Here is a 27,317-nt window from a genome sequence, read left to right as displayed (position 1 = left end):
ACATCTCAGGATGCACAGGGTCTGGAAAGCATCCTGGCTACTGCTCTGGGTTCACACTGGGCACATGGCACAGAAAGGAGCAAAAACAATATAGTAATTGTCTTTCTAGGAAAGATGCAGGCATTCAAATGGGCCTTATTTGGGCCTTAAAAACACATCTGGATTTGAAAAGATCAATTTAAGCTGTCTGAGGCCATCCCCTGAATTAGAATATTCAGAGAACCTTACTCTACTCTGTGCCCTGCAGAAAAAGTCTCAGGTTTATTCTTCATTCCTTTTTGAAGTTCTAGTTCCTTTAATGGCTCCTGTGTGGTGGGGATGGATTGAGGAGCTCAGTGTTTCAGTGGGAAGAGTACTGGCTTTGAAGTGAGATGACCTGGCTTTGCTATTTACTACCTGTGGGATCTTAGGCCTTACTAGGTCATTTTTTTCAGCTATAAACTGAGGGTTGTGATGGAGTAGAGCCAGGGGTCCTCAAACTTTTTAAATAGGGGGCCAGTTCACTGTCCCTCAGACTGTTGGAGGGCCAGACTATAGTAAAAACAAAAACTTTGTTTTGTGGGCCTTTAAATAAAGAAACTTCATAGCCCTGGGTGAGGGGGATAATCATCCTCAGCTGCCACATCTGGCCCATAGCCGCAGTTTGAAGACCCCTGACTTTATCTCTAAGTTTCCATCCTGCTCTGGATCTGAGATTCTGTGGTCTTACCATTCCCCTTACTGTCTCATCTCAATTCACCACAAGATGGAAGCCCCAGGAGCTAGCCCTAGAGCATATTCTTGTGCAGATAATCAAAAGCATCTAAATATTTGAAGCTCCACACCACCACCGGTAAAGGTATCATCCAACAAGCAGAGGCACCATGAATTTATACTATAGTTGGCTCCATGAAGGTGTCTATGGGGAGCACTGCCATCTCAACCCCTAGCCCCTCCCTGCAACAAAAGACAGTAGTCAAATTCTGTTCTAAGGACCTGGTAACCACTAACTTTTCTACTTTAAAATTTAAATCTTTTTGAAAAATGGGATGGGGAGATGAAAAAGTAGTGATAGGGGCTGAGATGAGAAAATGACAATGGTGTGAAAGTATATTAGTGGTGCAGATCCCTAAAGCATGCTACTAAATATTTCTGATACTGGAGAGGTGGTCTGGTCCCCTGGGCTGACCTCCTGCTCCTTGGGCCTTTGTGTATCACCCTGGTCCCCTGGAGGAGAGTCGAGTCCAATCCATGGCGTATCATCATTCACCAGGGCTGTGGGGTAGGGTTCCACATAAATGTGGCGGACCATAGGTCTCATATCTTGGTACTTGGTTTTCTTCTCTTCAGGGAGGCTTGAGGTATGGGGTAGGAGTAGGCCCCGGTGCCTATCACTGGGGATTCTGATTTGCTTTGCCTCCGTGGTCTCCTGGGACAAGTCTGCAGCTTGGGAGAGGTGCTGAGTGTAGACTCCCTCAGAAAGGGATAAGGACTGTGTTTCACTGTGGATCCGGAGCCAGCGGTGGTGACGGTGACGGCTGAAGTAGCCATAGTGCTGGTGTTTGTTCAGCTTCTTCCTCCCTAAGAAGCTTACTGCCTGTTGGGAGTTGGCTGCCATCTTATCAGGGCTCTTGGCCATGAAGCCTGAGAGTGTCAGGTTGTTGAAATACTCAGCACAGGAATGGTCGGTATCTGGCTCCAGGGTCTGGCCCTGGGTGTCCCCCCTCAAGGCCATGCAGGGCTTCATATCATGCACCTGTAAAACATCAGGGGCACTGCCACTCATGCCACTCATGGCTTGATGGGAAATGTCATGGGATGACAAGTAGACCAAGTCCAGGTCTCGGGGACTAAGAGCATCGCTGGAATCGTAGTCACTATCCGTGGGGAGAAATACCTCAGAGCAGCCTTCTTCATCAGAACAAGGCTGAGAATCTGGAAAGAATGCAAACTATCATTAGAAAAGAGTCTTTCAAATATGAAACCTAGAAACTTGGGCTACACTAGCTTAATCAGAGGGGAAAATTATGATAAAATTGCAGCAGACAGGCTTCTAAAACTGATTTTGTAAGTTCCTGTACAGTCTTCTTCTATATAACAAAAATAAAGTGAGAAAATCAAATGAGAGAAAAATATTTTTTGTTTTAATTTTTTGTCTTTCTTGCTATTTTTTATTTTGACATTATCTTTATTTTAGAATGTAATTATCCCTTCTACATTGAGACCGTCCCCATCATGGTTTTGCTATGTTGTGAGTTAGCATAAAAATTTAAATGGGAATTTTTGGAAGCTGTGGCTGACACGTGAAAATGATCCAGAAAAAGCTTAGAAATGCATAAAATATATGTATAGTATTGCATAATATCAATATATTTTATCTTATAATACCATAATAATTCAGACATCTTCACTAATATGAGGGGAGGACCAAAAAAATTTTACCTGGCTTTTTCCAGGTCACAGGGGTATAATGGCCCTCATCCCTGCAATATGGAAGGGATAACTATATATCTTTCCCTATTCCTTCTCTGGAGAGACACCTCTTAAATTTTTTTTTAAATGAGGAGAGTAAGAGTTCAGGATAACTATTCAACACTTCAACCAAACTTAACAGTACATGCCATATTTCACATCTATAGCACCAAATCTGCAAAAAAGAGAAAGAGAAATGCTTGTTATTTAAATATAACCACCCATTTATATTTCTCTTTCTCAATTAGATTGCAAGCTTTGAGAGCAGTAGTCATGTTTTATTTTACTTTGTGCATTATGTGTGTTTTACTTATATGTGCCTTACACACAGTAGATCCTCAGTAAATATTGATTGATAAATATTGATTTATCCCACCTCTAGTAGTGATGTAAAGGTGATTGGTTGAAAAAGTCCAGAGATCTAGCCAATTTATCTTGTTTCCTATGGTCTTTTTCAACATACATTTTCACATAAAGAATAGAAATCTAGCCTCAGAATTAAGAAGCTAAAAATAACTGTTTGGACTTGTCTACATATATTGTATTTAACTTATACTTTAACATATTTAACATATATTGGTCAACCTGCCATCTGGAGGAAGGGGTGGGGGGAAGGAAGGGAAAAGTTGGAACAAAAGGATTTGCAACTATCAATGCTGAAAAATTATCTATGCATATATACTGTGAATAAAAAGCTATAATAATAATAATAATAAAAAGAAATACATGCTTGAAATAATACCTAAAAGAAAGAATTAAGAAACTAGGTGGCTCAGCAAATAGAATGCTGGGCTTGGAGAGAGGAAGATTCCTCTTCTTGAGTTCAAATCTGGTTTCAGATGCTTATTAGCTGTGTGACCATGGTCACCTAACCCTGTTTCCCTCAGTTTCTTCATCTATAAAATCAGCTGGAGAAAGAGATGGCAAACCACTCCACTATCTTTTCCAAGAAACCCTCAACTGGAGATCCAGACATGTCAGAACAAGGACATTTTGTTTCAGTAGTTACTGTTATAGTGAACATGTTTTTCACTTATCAGGATTATTGTAACTCTTGGGTATGACTGAAGAACTCCACATCCTTTGCTTCTCAGTGTCCAACTGTGAACTCTGAATCAACAAATGAGTACTTTACATAAGGTCTTCATGAGCACTTATTAAACATTGACTGTGTGCTAGGTAATCCTGGAGGTACAATAATCTACAGTATTAAGTCTCCTTGCCTTCTATGGTTTAGTTCTAGGAGGTCAGTGGTACTTCCAGCAGAGATTTATTATATGTGTTTGGCACATTAGGGTTTCAAAGTGCTTTCCTTCTTGTAAGAAATGATGAGCTTGTTGATTTCAGAAAAACATGCAAAGATTTGTATGAAATGATGAAGGGTGAAATGAGTAGAACCAAGAGAACATTGTATACAGTAATAGTAACATTGTTCAAAGAATTACTATGAATTACAGTTAAGATATTCTTAGTATCATAAATATTCATATCATCTACAAAAGACTAATGAAGGAAAACGTTATTTACTTCCAGAGAAAGAACTGATCAATAAAAATATAGATATTACAGTTTTACCTCTCTCTCTCTCTGTCTCTGTCTCTGTCTCTCTCCCTCTCAATATATTTCTGTATATGAAATGGTGGCCTTCTTTAGTGGGGTGAGGTCAGGAGGGAGAGACAGAGACTGTTTGGAACTTAAAAATGGAACCAAAAAGTTAATTAAACTAAAAAAAAAACTAAAAGAAATTGTGCTTTCCCATATATGACTTCACTTGATCTCCATGGTTAGTATTATTATAGCAATTTTATAGATATAAAAACTTAGTTTCAGAGAGATCATCATGCTGTTACAAATATTACAAGGAGGAGAATATCCTTAGTTATACTGTTTATTAATTTATATAATTAATGGATCATATATTTAGAGCTGGAAGTCAAGTCAACAAGTATTTATTAAGTACTGTGGGCAAGACACTGTGCTAAGCACTGGAGATAAAAAGAAAGGCAAAAACAGTCTTACTTTCAAAGAATTGACAATCTAATAGATGCTAGAAGGAAACTTAGTGACCATTAAGACCAAGTCCACATTTTACAGAAATGGGAAGCTGAGTTTCAGAGAAGTGATCCCATAGCTAATAAGTATCCAAGCTGGGATTTGAATCTGGGTTTTTATGATTCAAAGTGTGGTGCCTATCTCTTATGCCATACTATCTTCCATTTTGCAGACAGGACAGAAATCAGTATTGGAGAGATTATGTAACAAGTCTGCATAGAGTCACAAAACATATCAGAAGCAGAAAAAGCACAAGAACCATGTCCCCTGGCACTTAGCCTGGAGTACTAACCCAAACTCCAGAGCTTAGATTTTCTTTCCCATGGAATGACAGCTAGAGTCTAGCATGACTGAAGAAGCAGAAAAGAAAGTTGTCACCAAAGTTATTGCCACTGTTAATTGGCTCAGTGTCTTGGTTATTAGTAGAAATAACATGAAAGAGGATGCATTCTCATCTGCTTTACCACGACACCCTAATGACTATTGAGCTTTCCATCTGACACCTAACTGAAACCTCTTAATATATTTCATCTCCCTCTAGTAGAATGTGAGTTCCTTGAAAACAAAGATTGTTTTGCTTTATTATTTGTAACCCCAGCATTTAAGACAGTTCTTGACACATAGTAAGGACTCATACATAGTTTCATTCATTCATTTACTATGCAGATGGCTGCAGAGGAGAAAGTAAGGCTGGTGACCTTGCACAACTCTCTCTAACTCAAATCCAATTCACTTGCATTTCATGATGTCACTTTCTGATGTCCCGATTGTCTTCAAGAATGAAGGACAAAGAAACAACAAGAACAACTACTACTATGCATGTAGGTTAAGGACCTTCCAAAAGGGAATCTCTGGAGAGCAGACAATCAGAGAGCACTGAAACAGAACCAATATTCTACTGTGCAAGCCAGAGTGCTTGCTGCATTATTATAGTCATGTATGACTCTTTGCTGACCCTATTTGGGGCTCTCTTGGCAAAGATATTGGAGTGGTATTGCCATTTGCTTCTCCAGCCCATTTTACAGACAAGGAATTGAGGCAAACTGGGTTAAGTGATTTTCTCGGGGTCACACAGTTAGTTAGTGGCTCGGGAAGAGGAGTTTTCCTGATTCCAAGCTCATTGCTCTATATACTGGACCACCTAGCCTGTTATTGACGGAGGAGCTAAATGATGTTCTCCTCTTGTATATGTTGATAGTGAAACCCTAATGAGAATCAAAGGCTCTTTCTAGTATTTTTGTTGGAGAATTTAGTAAGTATAATCCCTGAAGAAGATCAAGCATGTTCTTAAAAATCCTGTCCTCTAAGGCAGAGGTTCCAGAGATTCAGATGACTTTTGAGCCTTCCTTTGTGGGAAAATTTGCAAAGTATAAGGTATATTGAAATGGAAACACAAAGTGTTGAAAGGCATTGGGGTATAGTGGCTAGACTTCTGGATTTGGTATCAGGAAGACAACCTGGATTTTAATCTAGCCTCAAATAATTACCAGACTAGTTTGTAACTCTGGGCAAGTCAATGTCTCAGCCTGTTTCCTCATCAGTAATATGGGCATAATGATAGGTGGTATTGTATGTACTTTGAATGGCTATGAGGATCATACTAGAAAAAATATATGTGCATACATGCATATACTATAGATAATATACATTATATTATATATTATTGTTATTATATTATATATTATATATAATATGTATTTTATTTATATCTTTGAAGATTTTAAGGCATTAAGTAAATTTCACCTCCTATATGAAACTTTTCTGATCACTCTTCCCCATTCCCCTATTTGGTAGTGCCTCCTCTGGAAATATCCCAGCATTTAATTTTCTTTTAACTATATGTGCAATTCCTTCTAATAGAATGCATGTTCCTTGAGGGTTGGGGCAGTTCCATTTTTGTTTTTTTTATTTCAAGTACACAGCATAGTGCCTGGAACATAATAAACACTTAATAAAGATTTGTTGATTGATTAAATACAGAGATTCCTTACTCTGTAAATTTAATAATAAGATCTGAATGTAATTTACTGCATTATTCAGCCAAGAGACCAGCATTACAGTTTTGTGCTTTTTCCAATGGGAAGAGGAGGAGCCTACTTTTGCACAGAAGAACAAGGATCTTTCTCATGCTACATCCTGAACCTTTGGAGAAGAGCAGCAAATTAATATGCCGGCATTCACTCTGGCTAAAAGAGGAGCAGAAACTTGGCAGGTTCTGTCATCAGAGAGGGCAGGATATAAGAATGGAGTTATGTGATTCCTTAAACGAATAATAGAATTTTATAAATGAAAGGAAATTTAAAGACCATTTGTCCAATTCCCTCATTTGATAGAGAAACTGAGTTCCAGAGAGCCTGGCCCAACTGACTAAGCCAAGACCCCTGCCTCCTGACTTGTCATTACAATGTCCAATGCTGCCTATTATAATTGTGAGAATTTTGGGGAAAATTCAGGTTACTTCTTCCTTCTTTGCCTATTACTTTAGTCATCATTAAAGATTTGGGTTAGCTATATCTGTCTCTGTTTTGGTCTAGGTTGATGGTGATAATAATGTCTATGTATATACTAATGTACATGTATATGATACACATGCATATATTATATATGTACATGATGTAAATGTATATTTTGTATATATAGAGCCCATGTTTAGTTAGATGTATATCATATAAGTAGGTGTATTTGTATATTTCTACATATATATTTATGTACACATGTATATTTATAGGCAAATGTGCCTATATATGTATTATGTAAGTAGTGATATATATGTGTGTGTATGTGTGTATATATATATATATATACATATATATGTATATATATATACATATAAGTGTATATGTGTGTGTACACAATGTATGTGTCTTCTGCAAGTAAATATATCTATATATACACTTGATTCAGTCTTCATAGAGGGTATGAAAAATCAAATTTTTTCAAGTCAAATCCTATAGATAACAGAATCCTCCTTTCTCAAGAACCTGATTTCAGAGATATCACAACTGTCTGCTGTCTTTGTAAAGAGCTTCCTCCTCCTTAACCTGAAAGAAAATTTCCTTGTCATGGCATAAGTGGTGATGAATAGCTGAGCTGAGCTGGCTAAGGACGGGTAGCATCTCAAACACAGCTCACTTCACCAGTAAGAAAGCAAGAACTGGTGCATCTCTGTCTTTTTATCTTCAAAATCTAGCATAGTGCCTGAAAAACAGGAAACACTTGAATGGTTGTTGAATGGATTTAGTAACTTTAAGCTAATTCAGTTCAAATTAATAGATACTTATTCAGAATTTACTAATGTACTTTTGTAGGTCCTTAGCATACAAAGACAAAAAGAAAAATAGTCTTTGCCCTCAAAGTATTTACAATCTATTCCATGGGGGATATAACAGGTGAGTAAATCAGTGCATACCTTATGATTTGAAGAAAAGGAAGAGAGGACTAAATAGCTGTTGCTCTAGGAAAGGCTTCCTATTTAGGGCTAATGTCTTCTGTCCATAGCTATTTTGTAAACAAAAATTTAAAGTGCCAAAAAATTCTTCCCTTTCTAGCAATCTCATGGTGAATTTGCTTTGTGACCTTGAACAAATTATCATTTCCCTAGGCCTATTTCTTCTTCTATATAATGAAGGGTTTGAATTAGATGCTCTCTAAGGTTTTCCAATTCTGTCCATTTAAATTCTAAGCAGCAGGTGACTTTGTACCCTTCTGGTATGAGAATGCTTTGGAAAGTCTCAGACCAATACCCTTACTGGAAAAGGGACAACAGGTATTTACCAAGGACCCTAAATTTGTTCTGTACCCAGTTAGATTTTTATGATTTTAGTTAATAGATACTTTGGAGATATCTGTTTTCTAGCAATTGACACAAAACCTTTGTACCCACTTATCCCAGACAGAAGAATTTGGGGCCAATAATAAGAAAGTTGGAAAAAATGTACAGATAAAGTTGCTGTTTCTTACCACTCACTGCCTTTCTCCTCTGAGTCTCTGGGGATGGGGATGGGGAAGGAAGACAGTCTATTGGTGACGATGTTGAATTGACCTTCTTTTCATTCTGCTCACTGGAAGGGTCGATTAGTTTCGTGATGGGCAAACCAGTGCCAGGTTGTTTGTATCTTGCATATTGGAGGGCATCTGTGATCCATCTCATTTCACGCCAAATTTCATCTATTTGCTTTGGAACAAAATCATGGAAGATGTTATCAAATGGATTCCAAAAAAATGTGTTTTTGTCTTTAATTTCAAAACTGTGAATTTCCAAAAGTATTGGTTTTGAACTCATGTTTAATATACAGAGAATCAATTAGCTAAGGCAGACAGTTCCACTTATTTTTTGACCTTTTAGCAATTGAATGATAGGGTTAATGTCTTTGCCTTTTTGATGACTAGTTGTGTCTTTGAACAAGTAATCCCATTCTCTCTGGGCCTCAGTCTCCTGGGCTCTAGAATGATCAGATTTAGCTAGAGTATCACCAAAGATATTCCCAGTTCTTTTTGAAGTCTTTGAGAGTAGGGACTAATTTTTTTGTCTTTCTTTGTATCCTCAGTACTTAGTACAATGCCTGGCACACAACAGGCACTTAATAAAGTCTTGTTAACTTGATTTGATGATTTGTGAGTCTATGATCTAAATCTTGTATTTAAAGCAGTTGGTTACATTGGACTTTTTGAGAGCCAAAATGGGAGTGATGTTAGATTAATGTCCTTTTATCTTTACTTTATGCTTGGATACTGATGGATATAAGAACAGAAGAAAACCATATGATCACAGGTCTGAGGTTGTAAGTGAATTTAGCAATTACCTAGTTCAGGATTCCTTAGTTTTTGTGTGTCATAGACCTCCTTTGAAACTCTGATGAAATCTATGACTCTCTTCCTAAAATAATGTTTTTAACTATATAAAATAAAATATATAGGATACTAAAATATAATTGACAAATCATTCTTTTAACAGTTCATAGACTCCAGGTTAGGAATTGCTGACAGTCCATTTTAAAGATGAGAAAACTGAAGCCCAAGAATCTTAATTACTTGTTCAAGATTTCACAGGTTGTCAATATCAGAGAAGGAATTGAAATTCAGAATCTCTGACACTAGATTCAGTTCTCAAGGTTTGAAGGTAAAGAAATATGAAATGTTACATTTTAATTTCATAAACTTCATAGGGTTTAAAGATTCTTTTATACATCCATCCTTAACAAATATTCAGAGTGTTGGGGGCAATGTGGGGGAAAGAACTCCAGATATGGAGCCAGGTTACCAAGGTGGGATCTCAGTTTTAGGCAAATCACTAAAACTCTGACTCAGTTTTCTTAACAGTTAAATGAGTGACATGGACTAGCTGTTTTCTTAGGTCCCATTCACCAGCAAATGTATCATCTTATGACTCACAGACATACTTTCTTGTACTGCTGCAAGAAAACATGAAACATTGGTGGTGTAAAATCCAAGTTGATCAAGTACTAAGGGAAATCAGAGAATTAGCAATTACTGTTGGAGGTGGTGTTCCATAAGGGTAGACCTAGGAAGCCAAAAGAAGCTGATGCCCTGTTCACTTCCTTTTCTCATATCCTAAGTAGAACAGAAGTTCTTTGAGGATAGGGACTTTTTCATTTATATTATTGTACTTCTGGCAACTAACATAATGCCTTGTATGCAGTATATACTTAATAAATGCACTGATGAACTATTTATTGAATTGAACATTTCAATATTTGATTTCTAGTACATAATTTTTGGATGGAGCTGTATGATTTTTTTGGTTTGCTAAATTTTACAGTACCCCGGCATTGGGTCGTTCTATCTTCAAGGTTGGGTTTGGTAGTCTCACACCAGAAATGGCACTGGATCCTTTCTTCTTGGGGGATAGATATCAATTTTTCAGCTGCAGGAACTTCAGAGAGGTAGGCACTGAGAGGTAAATCTAGGGAGGTCCCTACGCTAGTCCTTGTTGGGCCTTAACTTTTCTCCTCTGTAAAATGGGAAGAATGCACTAGATAAGATGTTATTGAACTTTTTTGGGGTGTGTGTGTGTGTGTGTGTGTGTGTGTGTGTGTGATGAACCTCTTTGGCAATTTGGTGAAGCCTTTGGATACTTTCTCAGAAGAAATAAAATATATAGGATTGTGAAGAAAACCAATGATAATGAAATCTCAATCTCTCTCTCTCTCTCTCTCTCTCTCTCTCTCCTCTCCCCCCCTCTCTAAACCAAAGTTATGAACTCAGACTCAGTGAGCTCAGAGACCTTTCTCTGCTAGACATTTATGGTCCTAAGGTTGACTTTAATGAGACTTAGCTAAATAGTTTTTAAAGATGCCTAATTTTCACCCATTTTGTCTTCTACTGTTGATCTAAAGATAACCGACAGCATAATCCTTTCTGGTCTTAAAAGTTCAAATTCAACTGCTTAAAAACTTGCTGACACATTAAAAAAAACAACTGAAAAAAATCAACCTGTAAGCTTCATGGATCTGTTTGTTACAATGTTCAGTACCTATTTCTTTTCACCCCTGCCTGAAAAAAAAAATCAGTTTTCAACTCATAAATTAATGCTCTCCCCCCACATTCCCACTACTGTACATAGGTGAGATATTTTTATTAAAACATAAGGGTGATCAGCTTTCTCACAACTTGGTTACAAGGTGCCCATGGGGATGATAGATTGGTCATATTAAAAGAGCTATGTTTCTAATACAGCTTAGGAGCATTTGAAGCATTACAGTATATAAATTATATCCTAATTGCCATTTCAGCTTCAGCAGCTCCGGAATATGCCAAGCTCAAGGCCTTGACAATTTCTACTCTGGGTGGACTATTTGGAGAGTCTGCAGACCTTATCTGTGATTTTTTATCCTGTCCCCACTCCCCTCCTTTCTGGCTGAGCCTACTGGCTTCTCTTTATAACCTTATTTACATAGACTCCTTTGCTCTTTACAATGTTTAGTTTGTGTAGTGACTTCAACACTGTCTTAGATCTGGAATCATACAAATGCTCTGGTGGCTTGTGGTCACCTCTGAAGGTTGCAATATGCGGTGGGCTGAGATGTGGGCACCAATAGGTGAGTGGCTACAGCTGGTTTTCATTTAGAGAGGGGCAAAATATATGAGTGAAGGAAAGGCCTGATCAAAATAATCTTAACCCAATACACAATGTTTTTTTCTGGGGAGAAAAAGGAGAGATTTAGGGCCGAAATCATTCTACACCAACAGGCATGGGAGGACTCTCATGAGCTTGGGAAATCTGGGAGAGAGTCTGAGTATTTTTTGGCTGGAAAGGATGCCTTTTTTTTTAACCCTTTGGGAACTAGCTTTTTTCCCAAGGCATTTATGTCCTTTCATCCTGGCTGATTGGAGGAAGGGTACCCTGGTGAGGAAATGGAATGGGATAGGATTGGGTGTTTCGAATTCCCTACAAGGTGAAAATGCAATAGGATAGAACTCATAGGAATTACCAATCTGTTGTGCCTTCTTACAGTTGCCTGAGTTGATTGACTTGATTGTGAGAAGAGTGAAGTGATATAAAGAAACACCATGGTGGGGGAACTAAAATGGAAATGATGGTGTAAGAGGCACACTGAAAAGCATGAACAGAGCCAGATACTAATATGAGATCCAGACAAGGAGAAGAGTCATCTGAATTAAAAAAAACCATATTGGTCTGTAGAGGAATCAACAAAGATCTGGACATGGATATGGAATCAGGTAGACCTGAGTGTGATTCTCAAATAATTTGCTGGATTTTCAATTTTGGACAATTCACTTAATCTCTCTCAATCTAAATTTCTTTATTTACAAACTAAAGATGATGATAACATTTATATCCTAGGCTTTTCACGAATAAATGAGAAAAAACCCTTGGCATACTTTAAAGTACTATATAAAGTTAGATATTATTATGGGTGGAGTGACTTATGTAAAATGGGAAGAGAGTCTAGAATAGTCAGTGAGGCACTAACCTAAACATATTTAGAGCCATTTTGAAAGAATGGGAAAAAAGGGGAAAGAGACCTTAAAGATACTTTACTTTTAATTCCATTTGGCAAATGTTACTCCTAAGAGGGATGGGGATATTATACAATATATACACAGAAAAACAAAAAATAATTTCAGAAGGTGGATAGTACTAATGATGGGAGATTAATAGGAGGTGGCATTAGAGCTAGCCTTAGAAGGAAGCTAAGAATTCCAAAAAGTATGGGTGAGAAGGTAGTTTATACTATGCTGTGAAAATACATGGGGATAATAAGAAACCAATTTGATGAAATGTAGAATTGTGAAGAGGACTAATATGAAATAAGCCTGGAAAGGTATATTGAGATCAGATTTTGTGAGATCTTAAATGTTAAACAGAGGATTTTTATATTTTAATATAAAGATAATAGGGAGCTAGTGAAGATTCTTGAGAAGGGGAATGACATGATATGATTTGTACTCTCGGAAGATTATTTTACTACCATTGTGGAGGACGATTTGCAGAGGGAAGAGATTAGAAGCTATAAGACCATTTGTAGATTACTGTAGCAATCTTGGCTAGAGAAGATGGTATAAACTAGGGTAACTGGGTCAGTGGTGGCAACACATTCAAATGCTTGTGAGAAGAAGATTTGGTAATATTTGACAATTATTTAGATAATAGGGATTAAAGAGACTGAAGTGTTAAGGATAGTTCCAATGTTGTGAATGTGGGTGACTAAAAGAGTGACTGAAAAAGGTCACTTTTGGTTGTTTAAATTACCCACAGGACATTTAGGTAGTGATGTCTAGTAGGTAATTGTAATTAAAATGCAGCAAAGAGATGAGGGCTGAAAATTTATATTTGGGAGTCATCCCTCATAGAAATATTAACTTAATTTATTGGAACTCTCAAGATCATCTGGATCCCAAAGGTAGAAGAAAATGGGAGGACCCAGGATAGAATCTTGATATATTATCTCTTTTAGGGATCAGGAAAAAGATGAAGATTCTGCAAAGCAGTCTGAGAAGGACTGGTCAGACAAATAGAAGGAAGACCAGGAAAGTAATATAGAAAAGTTATGAAGAAGAGAGTCCAAAAATAGGAAGTGGTCGACCATGTCAAAAGCAGTAAAAAAAAAGTCAAGAAAGATGAGTTTTAGAAAAGTATAAACATTTTTTTTCTGAGATTTTAGTTGTAAAAGGGAAATAAAGATGAAACAATAGCTTGAAGAGATCACAAGTTCAAGTAAAGGGTTTTTTTAAAGCGTGGGAAAGATTTGGAAGGAGAGAGGGAAAGAGAAAAAGAGATAGAGACAGAGACAGAACAAGGACAAAGACAAAGAGAGACAGACAGACACACACACACACAGCTAGCCTAGAGACAGTTAGACAAAAAGACAGAGATAGAGACAGGCATACAGAGACAGAAACACAGAACAGAGAAAGAAACACACACACATACCTACTGAGAGAAAAATAAAGGAGATGGGGGAGGGAGGAAAAGAAAGACAGAGATAGAAAGACGGAGAGAATCAAAGGGGCAAATTGCTAGAGGAGCTAGAAAGGAATGAGAGCAAAGAGCTAAATACAAGGGCTGGACTTGATAAAGAAATAGGGCCATCTCTTGGTCACAATGTAGCAAAGAAAGAAAAAAAAAACAAGGGATGTTTGACAAAAGATGTTTCTTTTGAAAAGATTTGTTCAAAGTGTACTTTTCATTTCTCTTTCAGGAAGTCTAGTATGTCCCATTGTTATAATTCACTACCTTGCTTCTTATGGTTGGGGATAAAGCTGTGGACCAGCCTGCTATAGTCTTTTTTTGCTGCATAATTCTCCTATTCCTTTCTTGGATAATTATTTTTCTTTTCCTGGGAATAAAAGAAAAGAATCCATCCTTCCTCCCTTCCTTCCTCATTTCCCCCCTCCTCCCTTGTAAGGAGAAGGAAATAAACATTTATATAGCACTTATTATTTGCCAGGCACTGTGCTAAGCACTTTTCAAATATTATTTCATTTGATCTTTACAACAATCCTGAGAGACAGGTACTTTTATTAGCCCCAATTTACAATTCAGGAAACTGAGGGAGTATCAAGTGATTAATTGGTGACTTGCAAAAGGTCATACAGCTAGTAAGGTCTGAGACAATTTGAACTCGGGTCTTCCCTGATGCCAAGTCCAGTGTTTTATCTACTATACCCTAACTGCCTCTAATAAAGCATTTAGCATAGTTCGAAGTTCATAGTAGGTCCTTAATAAATCCTTTTTTCCTTTCCTTTCTCAAGTGACTTAACTGCAGAGCTTAGTGACAAAGCTGGGATGAGAAGGAAGGTGTGTTTAGTGCTCTTTTCATGAGGTCCTGTATGTATATTTACTACTTGTATTTTATCATATGACAATATGATTTGTCAGTATGACAGTAACTTTTAGGGCAGCAAGAACCGAGTCCCAGAACTATGGAAATTCCCTGATTTTTTGGCCAAATTGAACATTTCCTGGCTAAGGCTGACACTGTCCTCAGGTCTACAATCTCTGAAAAGGGATCCTGTGTCCCATTGGCTAAGAGTGCGGCTCTTCTACTTACTTTTGTCTTGTTTGTTTTTACTTTAAGTTGAGAAGTCACCATTGCCTATGGCTTTGGTAGAATGAGCTCTCTGTGGAATTCTGACTAAGCTGTAGTTTTTCAAGGAAACTGATAGGAATCTCTTTTGTTTTATTTTGTTTTTGTTCTACTTTGGGCATTGTGCTTCCTCAAATGGAATAGGAAATACAAAGAAAGTACATATATGTTCTTTGAATATACAAGCAATATATGAATTTTTCCTCCAAGGATATAATACTTCTGTTCAATTCAACATTTATTTATCAGGCAGTTTCTGAGTAGAGGAAGTTAGGTGCTGGGATTATGTGAATGCAAGAAGGATAAGTGATCTTTTTCAGCCTGGGGATCTCCCTTCACTGAAGCAGATGCAGCAAGTTTATGACTTGGTAGATGAGTCACAGGGAATTGCTGGAGACACATAAAGGTTAAGTGATCTTGCCAGTATTATTACCCAGATAGTAAAAATCAGAACAAGATTTGAACTCAAATCTATTGCTAAGCCCAGCACTCTATCTACTGAGTCATTCTGCATCAATAGGCACTTGAGATAAAATGATCCACACACAGGCACAGGCATAGCTCCTTTCCTTAATGAATTTGTATTCCCATGAGGGGTTGGGGTGAAGAGACAATAAAGACATATACAAAATAACCATCAATTAGAAAATCATTAAATCCTCAAGAGAGGTTCAATTGAAAGGGATGAGAAGTTTGGGGGAGAAGGATAGATATATTTAGAATCAGAAGGATCACTTAGTCTCCCTCCTTCTCCATTCAACTGATGAAGAAATAGCAATTCAAGAGATGTGATTTGCCCAAGGGTTACTCAGGTAGTTACTGGCATACCAGATTCAATCCTCCTTCCACCCCATCACCCAGCTACCCCCATTTTTCTAGTTGTGGAAGGAATCTATTGGGATGTAAGTTGGATTCATATCTCCCATATCTTACTTTCTCTCCTTTACCTTGACAGGATCCCACAGTTACCTGAACATAATCTAAGACTTGCTGGTGTCTTTGCTTGGCTGCTGCGACTTCGCTGTCTGATATTGCTTCCCTCAGGGATTGCTGGGTGTTCAGAGAATCCAGCTCCGCGACAGCAGAAAGGCGGCAATACAGACTAATAAATTTCTCCCTGTAGCTACAAAAATGAACTGGAAAATGGACAAGCAAAACAAAACATGTTAAAATCTAGTATCAAAATAGAGAAATTCATACCTTGGAGAAAACAAGTTGAGTGAAAACATGATTTATTAATCCGATCAGTGGAAAATATTAAGCCATAAATAAATTATAAATGTGCTCTTAAGGGGCCAGTTGTCTGGGTTTAGTCAGACAGTTTTCCTTTTAAGGTTTTTTACCCAACCCTGGGTAAGACACAGGGAAATAGTATGGGATAAAGCCAGAGTTTATGTGGACTTTCTCCTTATGAATGAAATTTGATTTATATATAAATGTATATGTATATATGTATGTATGTGTATGTGTATATACACATATATGTCTATATATGCATGTATGCATTTGTCTGTCTATCTGTCTCTGCCTATCTGTTTATATTTCTATCTGTTTATTTGGCTATCTTTAATTGTTTGTCTGTCTCCTATATTTTTTATTTGGTGGAAGCATTTGGACTTGTGATTTCATGGACGGAGAAAACTCCAGGTGAGGAAATAATAGCAATAACCAAAATTTATATAGTACTTCCTATATGCCAGGTACTGTGCTAAGAGTTTTATAATTATCTCTTTTGATCTTTGCAAAAACCCTGGGGGAAATGTGCTAATATTATCTCCATCTTATAGACAAGAAAACAAGAAAACAAGGTTAAATGACTAGTCCAGGTTTTCACAACTATCCTGAGGCCAAATTTGAACTCCCATCTTCCTAATTTAGGTTAAGCTCTCTATCCACTGAACCATAGGGCTGCCCATAGGAATATCACCCTATCAATGCAAATCAGAAAATGTTCTTCAAATTACAATCTTCAAGTTGCCTAAATTTCTTGCCTGTGGTCACAAAACCAATAGCTATTAAAGGCAACTCTTCCTGACTCCCAAGTCCAGCTCTTTTTCCACTATGCCATGCTGCCTCAGACATACATTCCTCTTTCTATCTCTTGTTTTATTTCCATCTTCCTCTCCATTCCTCTCCTCACCCTCTCTCTCTCTCTCACAAAATAAAAGGCACAACTGAAAACCAGAAACCTGGGTTTGATTTTCACCGAATGTAAAAATTTTAGCCAACACTTGAAACACTGAAACAAAAGTATGGGAGGTTATTTTTCTGGATTTCCTATAGTCTATCTTTAAAATGCTGAATCTCTCTGTGTGTCTGTCTGTCTCTCTCCCTTGCTGTCTTGTCTATGTCTCTTTATCTCTGTCTTTGTCTGTCTGTTTCTGTCTCTGTCTGTCTCTCTGAAATCCTGAATCTTTCTGTTTGTCTCTTTTTCTGTATGTGTGTCTGTTTCTCTCTGTGTCTGTCTCTGTGTCTAATTCTGTGTTTTTGTCTCTTTTTCTCTCTTTGTCTCTCTATCTCTGTCTCTGTTTCTCTTGCTCTTCCTGTCTCTCTCTCTGGAGCCTCATGACTGGAACTGGTTTTTCTTTCAGCTCTCTACACTGCCCTGCCCCCCACACACTTTTCTCTCTCCCTCCCCCCCAACACATTTAGCTTCTTTGGAAGATACTGGGAATCGAGCTCCAAGTGGGGCAAGCCAAGGTTGGACCTCTTCCCCCCTGGGGCACTAGAAGCCCGGGGCATGGCGATGGGGGGGTGGGGGAGGGTTCAGCTGTGGCCCGAGTCCCTGGCATCATCTGGACGTGCCCAGCCTGCTTCGAGGAGGTAGTCCCACCCTGATCCATGGAAGGGTAGCTGGCTTCAGATCACATTCCACACCTCCTGACCAGCCTGTGATGAACGAGCCAAGCCCTGGTTACTTACTTGAACCGCCCTGACTGGCCACACCTTGAAGTTTAGCCCATCAGTGTCCCCTCTAAAGGGGTGAGACAACTGCTCCGAGTCTGGCGAGGGGGTCGACCTTTGTCTAATCCTGGGCATTGTGAAACATGGAGTCACGTTTTCCTGAAACCTCATTTGCTCCCTCAGCAGATCCCTGCACTGGTGTCCGTGCTCTGGAGTCCAGATGGGCGTGGCCAGCTAGGCAGCCCGTTGCAGCCTTTTTCATATTTGTTTCTTGGTTTCTTTGGTGAGGGGACCGAAGGGAGCATCTACCTCTTGTTCTGCTAGTGGGCAGTTTGGATAACGGGAGGGACTGTTTTGTTAAGTCTTTGGTCCTGAGATGGAGTCTTGGACACTTAGGACCAGACTCCTCTAAGTAAGTCGCCCTGAAGGAGGGGTGTAAGTCACCCCTGGCTGGACCTCGATGAAGGAGACTATCTTGCATATCTCTCTCTCTCTCTCTCTCTCTCTCTCTCTCTCTCTCTCTCTCTCTCTCTCTCTCTCTCTCTTCTTTTCTTTTCTTGCTGAGGCAGTTGGGGTTAAGTGACTTGCCCAGGGTCACATGGCTAGGAAGTGTTAAGTATCTGAGGTCACATTTGAACTCAGATCCTCCAGACTTCAGGGCTGGTGCTCCATCTACTGCACCACCTAGCTGCCCCTAACAGCTGCCTCTTTCTCTTCATTCACTGCCTTCCTCAGCTCTTATGTGAGCAATTGTAGTGCTTTCCTAATTGGTTTCCATGCCTCGATTTTCTTCTCTCTCCATCTACTTTCTTTTCATACAACTGATGAAGTGATTTTTCTAAAACTCAGTTTTGACCACAACACTCCCTTACTCAATAATTAATCTTCTGTGGCTCCCTATTACTTTAAAGGTCCAATAAAAACTCCTTTCTTTGGCATTTCAAATCCTTCAAAACCTGGCACCTATCTTTTGGGGTTTATTACAAATCTTCACAAATGCTATGATTCAATCCAATGAGCCTTCATACTGTTTCTCACTTATCTCTGTCATCATTCATAGCTGTCCTCAATTCTAAAATGCAATTCTGGAGCTGGTGCTCCATCCACTGTGCCACTTAGCTGCCCCAAGCTCTACTTTCTAATGAAGAATTTTTTAGATTTCCCCAAATGCCAGTGCTTCCCCTCTTTATTTTTTTTTCTTATATTTATTTTGGACATAATATATATATATATATATATATATATATGTATGTATATGTTTATTTCTCTTGAAAAAATGTAAGCTCTTCTACAATACATAGTTGGTGATTAATAAATCTTGCTGAATAATTGAGTATACTATATGACATATATTAAGCAGCCTAGTGGTAGAGTGGATAGAGCATGAGGTCTTGTGTCAGGAAGCTCTGAGTTAAAAAGCCTCATATACTTCCTAGCTGTGTGACCCTGGGGAAATCACTTAACCCTGTTTGCCTCTATTTCCTCATTTGTAAAATGAGTTGCAGAAAGAGATGGAAAATTAGTATCTCTGCTAAGAAAACCCCAAATAGATTCACAAAGATTTGGGCATGACTGAGCAACATGTCATGTAGTCTCTTTTGTCATTGCCTACTTCTGTCTTTGATGCTATTTCTGCAACAATCAAGCTGAGTATGCCCCAAATGGTAGTAAGGTAAGAACAGGGCTAACTTCCTAATGTCCATTTTTTCATGGGGATTGGAGAGGATGGGGCAAAGGGTTCTTCTCAAAGAGGCAGTGATCTGAGCTCTGAAATTCATTCTCATGGCCTGAAAAATGGGACTTTAATTTTGCTTAGGATAAATTAGTCAAGTCATCATCTAATTGAATATAGTTTTAGAGGATGTATTTCTTAATAAGATTATCTTTCATTGTTTTGTGCCCTAATTTGAGCATTCTGCAAGTTAGATCCTTCCCTGTGCCTTACACATGACATTTTCTGGGGACAAAACCTATGATTTCACTATATAGAAAATTCCCAATGAAAAAACTCCTTCCACAAATGTAGATGGGCAACTGCTCTGAAACTTAGAGGGTTCCTTGGGGCCACTGAGAGGCTAAGTGACTTGCAGGGATTTCCTACAAATAGTATATAAGATTTTTACTCAGGTTTCTTGATGCTGAGGATCAATCTCTGTTCACTAGGCTGTGCTAACTTTCATAAGCAATTTAGTTCTTCCTTAAGAATATGGCACTCTTTTCATAATTAACGATAAACATTGGACAATTCCTCTTATATACTATCTAATGAAGGGGCTCAATGAATCCAACAATATATGGAAAGAATGAACCCTGCTCCCTCTGCAGAGATGAGAGAACATTAGCTCTTACCAAAAGCCAAGGCCATTTAGAAATTTGCTCCAAAGGACTCCTTTTAGCCTATTTAATCTTGTGCCACTATGTTTTAGATTATTTCCAATCTGAAGGGTCTTTTTTTTTTTTTTTGGTGAGACAGTCTGCAACCTACTATAAAGCCACAGAATGTAAGCCCTAGAAGTTTCTGTGACATTCTAATTCTCTTTTGTCCCTAAACAGCCCCATAAATCTGACCTCATGCTTTTCAAAGTAGGGATTATGTCCTGTTAGCACTTAACAGATGTCATCTTTTGGCAGGAGAGAGAATGAAATGTCTTAGAGCCACTCTTTCTAAGCCAAACCAAAATTTAAAACTCCCTCTATCTCTCTATCATTCTCTGTCACTCTTTATCTCTCTGTCTCTCTCTGTTTTTTTCTCTCTATCTCTCATTATTTCTCTGTCTCTGTCTCTGTCTCTCTGTCTCTCACTCTGTGTCTCTCTGTCTCTCTCTCTTCCTCTCTCTCTCCCTCTCTTCCTCTCTCTCTTTTTCTTTATCTCCTCCTCTGTCTGTCTGTTTCTTTCTCTCTCTCTCTCATTAATCTTTCTTTCTTCCTCTCTCATTTTTTCCTCTTCTCTTATCCTCTCCTCTGCTCTTTTTCTCCTTTCTCTATCCTTTTTTTGTCATCTCTGTCTGTCTTAGAAAAAAGAAAGAGAAAAACAGGAGAAATAGATAGTGAAAATAAACTTAAATTTAGGGTCAGAAGACCTAAATACAAATTCTATTCCTACTTCTTACTGGCTAAACAACCTTGGGCCAATTCTTTAAACCTCTGGGCCTCTTCTATAACATGAAGAGGTGGAATTAAATAATCTCTAAGACCTTTTAGCACTTGATCCCACAATTTCCTATGACAATGACTTAGAAGAAAAACAAATTGAAGTCCTTTAAAAAGGAGACACTAGACTTCTGGATCATATGAGCAATAAGAGGACTAAATGTTTTCTTTGATCCTCATGACCTCAAACCTTTCCAAAACAGAAATTAGGTACCAAAAAGTTCCAAGTTCGTTCCATGGTCCAGGACACTGGGAATACAGAAGAAGTTTACCAAAACAAAGAAAAACCAAATCCAGGAACTAATGTTCACTGAACCCAATCTCACTCAACTTCTCTCCTCTATCTTCCACACTATCAGCCAGCAAGGTTGCTCTAATGGACCCAGGGATATGACAGACTTACATTAATATCCTCTTCTACTCCCCAATCCCTAATTCTTACTTTCCAAGGCCACAAAATCCCTGGATTCAGGTTGAGGAAGTTTGATTGGGTTTTGATACTTAGCTTGGTCACAGCCATTCAGAAGCAAGTCTGTCAGGGGCTGCAACCTGGAAGTACCAGTGCTGCAAAGTTCTAAACTAGTAGCATTCAGAGTTAGAAAACTGGTTTTGAATTGCCAGCGCAGTGCCAGAGAACTGAAGAACAGATAGTGGACAGATCAACAAGACAGAACACTAGATGTGTGAGGAACAGTGTAGCATTCTACCAAGCCTGAAGGAAAGAATACAGTACCCATTCGGGGTCAATTTTAATCCAAAAGTCAATTGGGGACAGAAACCTAGGTTATTGAATGGTGAATTTCCCAGTGTGGGAGGAGGCTAAGATATTTTAAAGTCCAGTCCCCAAGGACTGAAATAGGATTTAGAAACAATCAGTTAGGAGGGATTCAGGAAGTGAGTAATAAGGAAAATCAGGGGAGGTTGGGAGAAAGATTGAAAGGACCAAAGATTTCAGGATAAAGAAATCTCAAAAATATTCAACACAAACAGATAAATCAAAAGGGAAAACATTAACAATAGAAGGAAATATAGCCTTCAGATCTGTTAAATAAGTAATGCATCTATGAGCAAATATTGCAAAATAAAGGAAAATGACCTAACCCTTGATGAGACGGAGAACCCTTTGGAATTTTAGAAAAACACATAGAACCACAATATGTGATTCCTGATATCTGAGTGGTTTTGAAGAGAAATGAGAATTATGAAAGCAGAATTTGTCTTGTACAGCCAAAATAAGAAGCAAAATAGAAAAACTTGAATATGCAATGTCAAGTCTCACTAAGAAACAAAATAGGGAATAATAGGTTGGAAATGAAAATACATGGAAGTGAAGGACAACCTAGAAGAAGAGAAGAGAAAAAATTAACATTAGGAGAAAATATGGTTACTATGGAAACAAAACATATGAATCTCAAAGAATGGATGCATAGAGACAACTTAAGGATCATAGATCTTCCAGAAGAACATGACAGGACAAAAAAGTTCATTAATATTATAATGAAAAAAATAATAGAAGAGAATTGCCTAGAATTAATGAACATAAAAATGAAATTCTCATTGAAAGAATTCACATATCACCTTCCAGAAAAAAGTAAAACCCAAGGAAATCTACAACTTTCCTCTATTGTGGCTAATGCTACAAGAGACTTTGAGGAAGGGGTGATCTCCCGGGGCCATATCATCTGTATGTCATTCCACAAGTAATTTGTGATAGTTTTCAATCATGGTCTTCTTGAATCTCATGGTTTTCAGTCAGAGTTTTTAATGTTACTTAATAAATGTTAAAATAACTTTTTGTGGTTTAATGATGATATAATAATGGTGTCTGTAGAGTGCGTTTGTGTGTGTGTAGGTGGGATGGAGATACTAAAAACTTTTAATTTAAAAAATGTGAATCATAGATATTTATTGACATACTGGGATCATACCATTTTGATAGAGATCAAAGATAGAGATTTTATCATCTCTATGTCATGATTTGTTGAATAAAATTAATTATCTTGATCCAACCATTCTAGAGAACAATTTAGAACTATTCCCAAAAGGCTATAAAACTGTGCATACCCTTTGATCCAGCAGTGTCTCTACTGGGCCTGTATTCCAAAGAGATCATAAAAAAGGGAAAAGGACCCATATGTGCAAAAACATTTGTAGCAGCCCTTTTTGTAATGTCAAGAATTGGAAACTGAGTGGATGTCTATTAGTTGAGGAATGGCTGAATAAGTTATGCTATATGAATGTAATAGAATATTATTGTTCTATAAGAAATGATGAGCAGGGTAATTTCAGAAAAACTTTACATGGACTAATGCTAAGTGAAGTGAGTAGAACCAAGAGAACATTGTATATAACAGCAAAATTATATGATGATCGACTGTGATGGACTTAGTTCTTTTCAACAATGTGGTGATTGAAGGTGCTTCTAATAGATTTGTGATGGAAAGAGTCATCTGCATCCAGAAAGAGAACTATGAATATTGAATAATATTTCATCTTTTGTCGTTGTTTGTTTCTTTTTCTTTCACCTTTTGATCAGATTTTTCTTGTGTAACATGATAAATGTGGAAATATGTTTAGAAGAGTTGTACTTTTAAAAATACATGATTTATGAATGATGTTGAGAAAAAAAATCAGAACAAAAGGAAAAAATCCACAAAAGAGAAAAAAACAGAAAAAAAGATGTGAACATAGCTTGTGTTGATTTACATTCAATCTCCATTGTTCTCTTTTTGGATGCAGATAGTGTTTTCTGTCCAAAGTTTGTTGAGATTGTCTGGATCACTGAATCACTGAGAAAATCAAGTCTTCCATAGTTGATCATCAGAAATGCACATGTTTAACCTATATTGGATTACTTGCTGTCTATGGGAGGGATGGGAAAAAGGAGGGAGAAAAATTTAGAACAAGTTTTTGCAAAGGTGAATGTTGAAAATTATCTTTACATGTATTTGGAAAATGAAAAGCTATTAAGAAAAGAAATAAAATAAATTCTCATTGGGATGCCCCTCTTCAGGTTCCCTTTTTTCTCATTAAAAATGACATATTTAAGAATCAAATTGGTCATTGGAATGGCAATTTGTAGATGAATAGGTTCATGGAGTTAGAGCTCTAAAGGATCTTTGAAGTTATCTTGTAAAATACTTATATTTCTCATCTGAGGAAGTCAGGGTTCAGAGAAATTAAATTACTTGCCTAACATGACATAAGTAGTAAAAAAAAGGGCCAAGCTTTAAGCTCAGTACCTCTGAATTTAAATCAAGCACTTTTATACCAAAATTTGCTACCTAAAATTAGATATGTAAGGGATTTCAGTTGGATCCAGTCAAAATCCTTCATTTTACAAAGGAGGAAACTGAGACCTAGAGAAAGGAAGTAAGTTAGTGGCAGAACCAGGATTAAAACCCTGTGTATACTAACTCTCAAGTCAATACACCTTTCTCAAGTCTTTTTCCAATATACCATATTGCTTTAATTGGCTACAAGATAGAAGGTAAGGAGAGAGCAGCTGAAGTATAGGAAGAGAAGGGAGAGAGATTAGAAGCATATTCTTCTTGAAGAGTCCCAAATTAGATTGATATTAGAGATAGTTTGAGTATAGACTTACTTGAGGGTAGAATGGGGATTAGATGTGAAGACCTCTTGAGACTACTTCAATTCCAAGATTCCTTGGCTTCCATAGAATCTAGATGCAGCCCTACACTGAGAAGAGAGAAAGTCCATCCCTCAAGCTGTTGATGAAGTTGAAAATCAGACCTTAGTATATACCATAGGAACATAGGTTTAGAATTGGAAGAGTTATCTAATCCAATTAAATCTTTTTTCCAAAGTAGAAGATGAAACTGAGGTTTTTAGAAGTTTTCTGAATTGACCAAGGTCATACTAGTAATAAAAGACAGAGCCAGTATTTGAAACTGGATGTTGACTTCAAAGAGAACATAGATTAATACTATTTTTTCAGTCCTAAGGAACAGCATTAGCAACTTGAATAAAAAGTGAATGATAGAAGAGATTGGGTATATTCCATCTCTTCTAAATCTGTTGACTGATTTCCCATTAAATTAATTGATTTCTTGAAGATTCCAGCCAAGAAAATGATACCATCTGTTTTCCAACCCCACAAACAAGATATTTCTTTGTAAATGGCCTCTGGTTTCCTCAGATGGTGAAAAATTAATAAGCGTGTAGGCTGAGGCACAAAATTATATTTCATTTTCTCTCCAGGATTAGTGTGAAGATCAAATGAGATAATATTTATAAAATGCATTCCAACCTTAGAGTATTATATAATTGTGAGCTATACTATTAACAATAATTATTATTATTGTATCTGATTCAGTACATGTCATTCCATATAAACCATCAGAGAGTCTATAAAACATAACTGATCTTTTTTCTTAAGAAAAAAATCACCTAGATTTCCTTCCTTTAGGTTTTTTGGCCTGAATTGTACAGCCAGTGAAATCGATACCAATTGACTTTTTTTTACCTTTGGTCTGCTGTCAATCGTTACTATCCCAGACTAAGAATGAGATGAGCTTCTCAAAATAGACTGGGTAAACCCTTAGGATGCCAGACCATTTTTTTCATTCCACTGCATTCCTTTTGCTCTTGGAAAGTGCTAAAGTAATAGATCTGGAGCTGCAATGGACCTTAGAAACCATGTAGAACAACCTTTTTATTTTATAAACAAGGAAATGGACCCAAGGGGATTATGTGATTTATCTCAAGTCAAGAATTGATTAGTTCCTCTCCAGAGTCCCTTTCACATCCAATCTCTTACTAAGGAGAAGTTCTGTCCTATCCAAAGTAGTTTTGTGTTTATCAAGATATGTGAATGGAAATTATCTTTAATGATAAATGTGGAATTTTTCATAATGACTTTAGTAATGATGGTTGTTGGTAGTGTCTCTATCAGAGTAAACTTGTGGAGGAATGTCCTCTGTGGATTTGATGTTCTACCTAATCTTTACCCATGATAATGCTGTACTAATAAAATCCACTTAAGTTTGGAATACATACAAAAGAAGTTTCTATGCCTGAATGCCTGGCTATCAGTGATTTGCTAAACTAATTATGAGAATATGATGTTTATCAAATCTATTTTCTGAGTACATGGATGGGATAGAGGGAATAAAAGGATAGAGGGAAACCTCTTATTATATGATAACAATGGACATTTTCCCATGATTTACACCTTTTAAAAATCCATTAAACCTCTCATGTTGTTAATGGCTAGAGTTTCCTCACTTTGGGCTATTTTCCCTACAATCCACCCTCATTTCTCAGAAATATGTAGCACATGTCCCCATTGCTTACTATGAAACTATATTCAAGAGACAGAAAAAGATCTCTTTAAAAAAAACAAACAAGAAAACCCAACTTCCACCAACTAATGAATCGTTAGCACCCTCTTTAGTCAGTCAGTCTGCAAGCATTTATTAAGTGATTATGATTACTATATGTCAGGTTCTGTGCTTTAAAGATGCTTATCCTCCTTCCCCAACAAACACACACATTCACACAGAGCAATTCCATAGGGATTCTTATATAAGGTATTACTGTGGGCTTATCATGTTAAGAAATATTTTAGAGACTGATGATTAAATGAAGAGGGAACTGTAATAAAATGCTTTTTGAAAAAGTCTTATTTACCTGAGTTGAAGAAAGCCTGGGCTTTCAATACTACTCTTGATACTGAAATATAATGAGCAATATACTAGTCAATTTATTAATTGTTTGCTAGTTAGACTATGTACTCTCAGTACCCAGAGAAAGCTAACAAATGGATCAACTATATATTCATAGATTGATCAAAGTTAAGGGCATAGTATGTGACCAGGGTAAAGAGGCTGGCTGAGCCTCCCAAACATAACCAACTGGGCCACAACCATTCCATTCATGCATGAGCTTAAAGTGGCTGAGAGAGTGTGATTAGATCAATGTTAGCTTATCTTCAGTCCTAGGGGAAAAAATTCAATGCTTGTGCTTCAGAGATGATGTAAATGGGCAGCAGGGTTGTGAGTGTGTTGGGCAGATGGCAGAGGGAGAATCAGTAGCTTTGGGATCACAGGCTAAGGTCTGTTTGTTAAAGTTTGTGCCTTGTAGTACAATGGAAATAACCCTGGCTCTTGAAGCAGAGGATCTGGTTTCAGTTTTCTTCTAGTCCACTTCTGGCCTATCAGTTTCTTC

The 27,317-nt window shown here is 37.5% G+C and overlaps 1 protein-coding gene across 1 annotated transcript in view; it reads right to left on the bottom strand.

The window, feature by feature from the left end:
- Window positions 1-583: 583 nt before the first annotated feature.
- Window positions 584-27,317, bottom strand: part of ANKFN1 (ankyrin repeat and fibronectin type III domain containing 1) — a 325,952-nt gene continuing 299,218 nt past the window's right edge. The window contains exons 17-19 of the mRNA XM_031966442.1: window positions 16,044-16,210; window positions 8,464-8,677; window positions 584-1,914 (exon numbers count right to left, since the gene is read on the bottom strand). Coding sequence (XP_031822302.1) covers window positions 1,109-1,914; window positions 8,464-8,677; window positions 16,044-16,210 — 1,187 coding nt within the window. The 3' untranslated portion in view covers window positions 584-1,108. The remainder of the gene's footprint in view (window positions 1,915-8,463; window positions 8,678-16,043; window positions 16,211-27,317) is intronic.

This window comes from Sarcophilus harrisii, chromosome 4, assembly GCF_902635505.1.
Source record: "Sarcophilus harrisii chromosome 4, mSarHar1.11, whole genome shotgun sequence".
In the NCBI taxonomy this organism is placed as follows: domain Eukaryota; kingdom Metazoa; phylum Chordata; class Mammalia; order Dasyuromorphia; family Dasyuridae; genus Sarcophilus; species Sarcophilus harrisii.
This window is presented reverse-complemented; position numbering and strand designations above follow the sequence as displayed.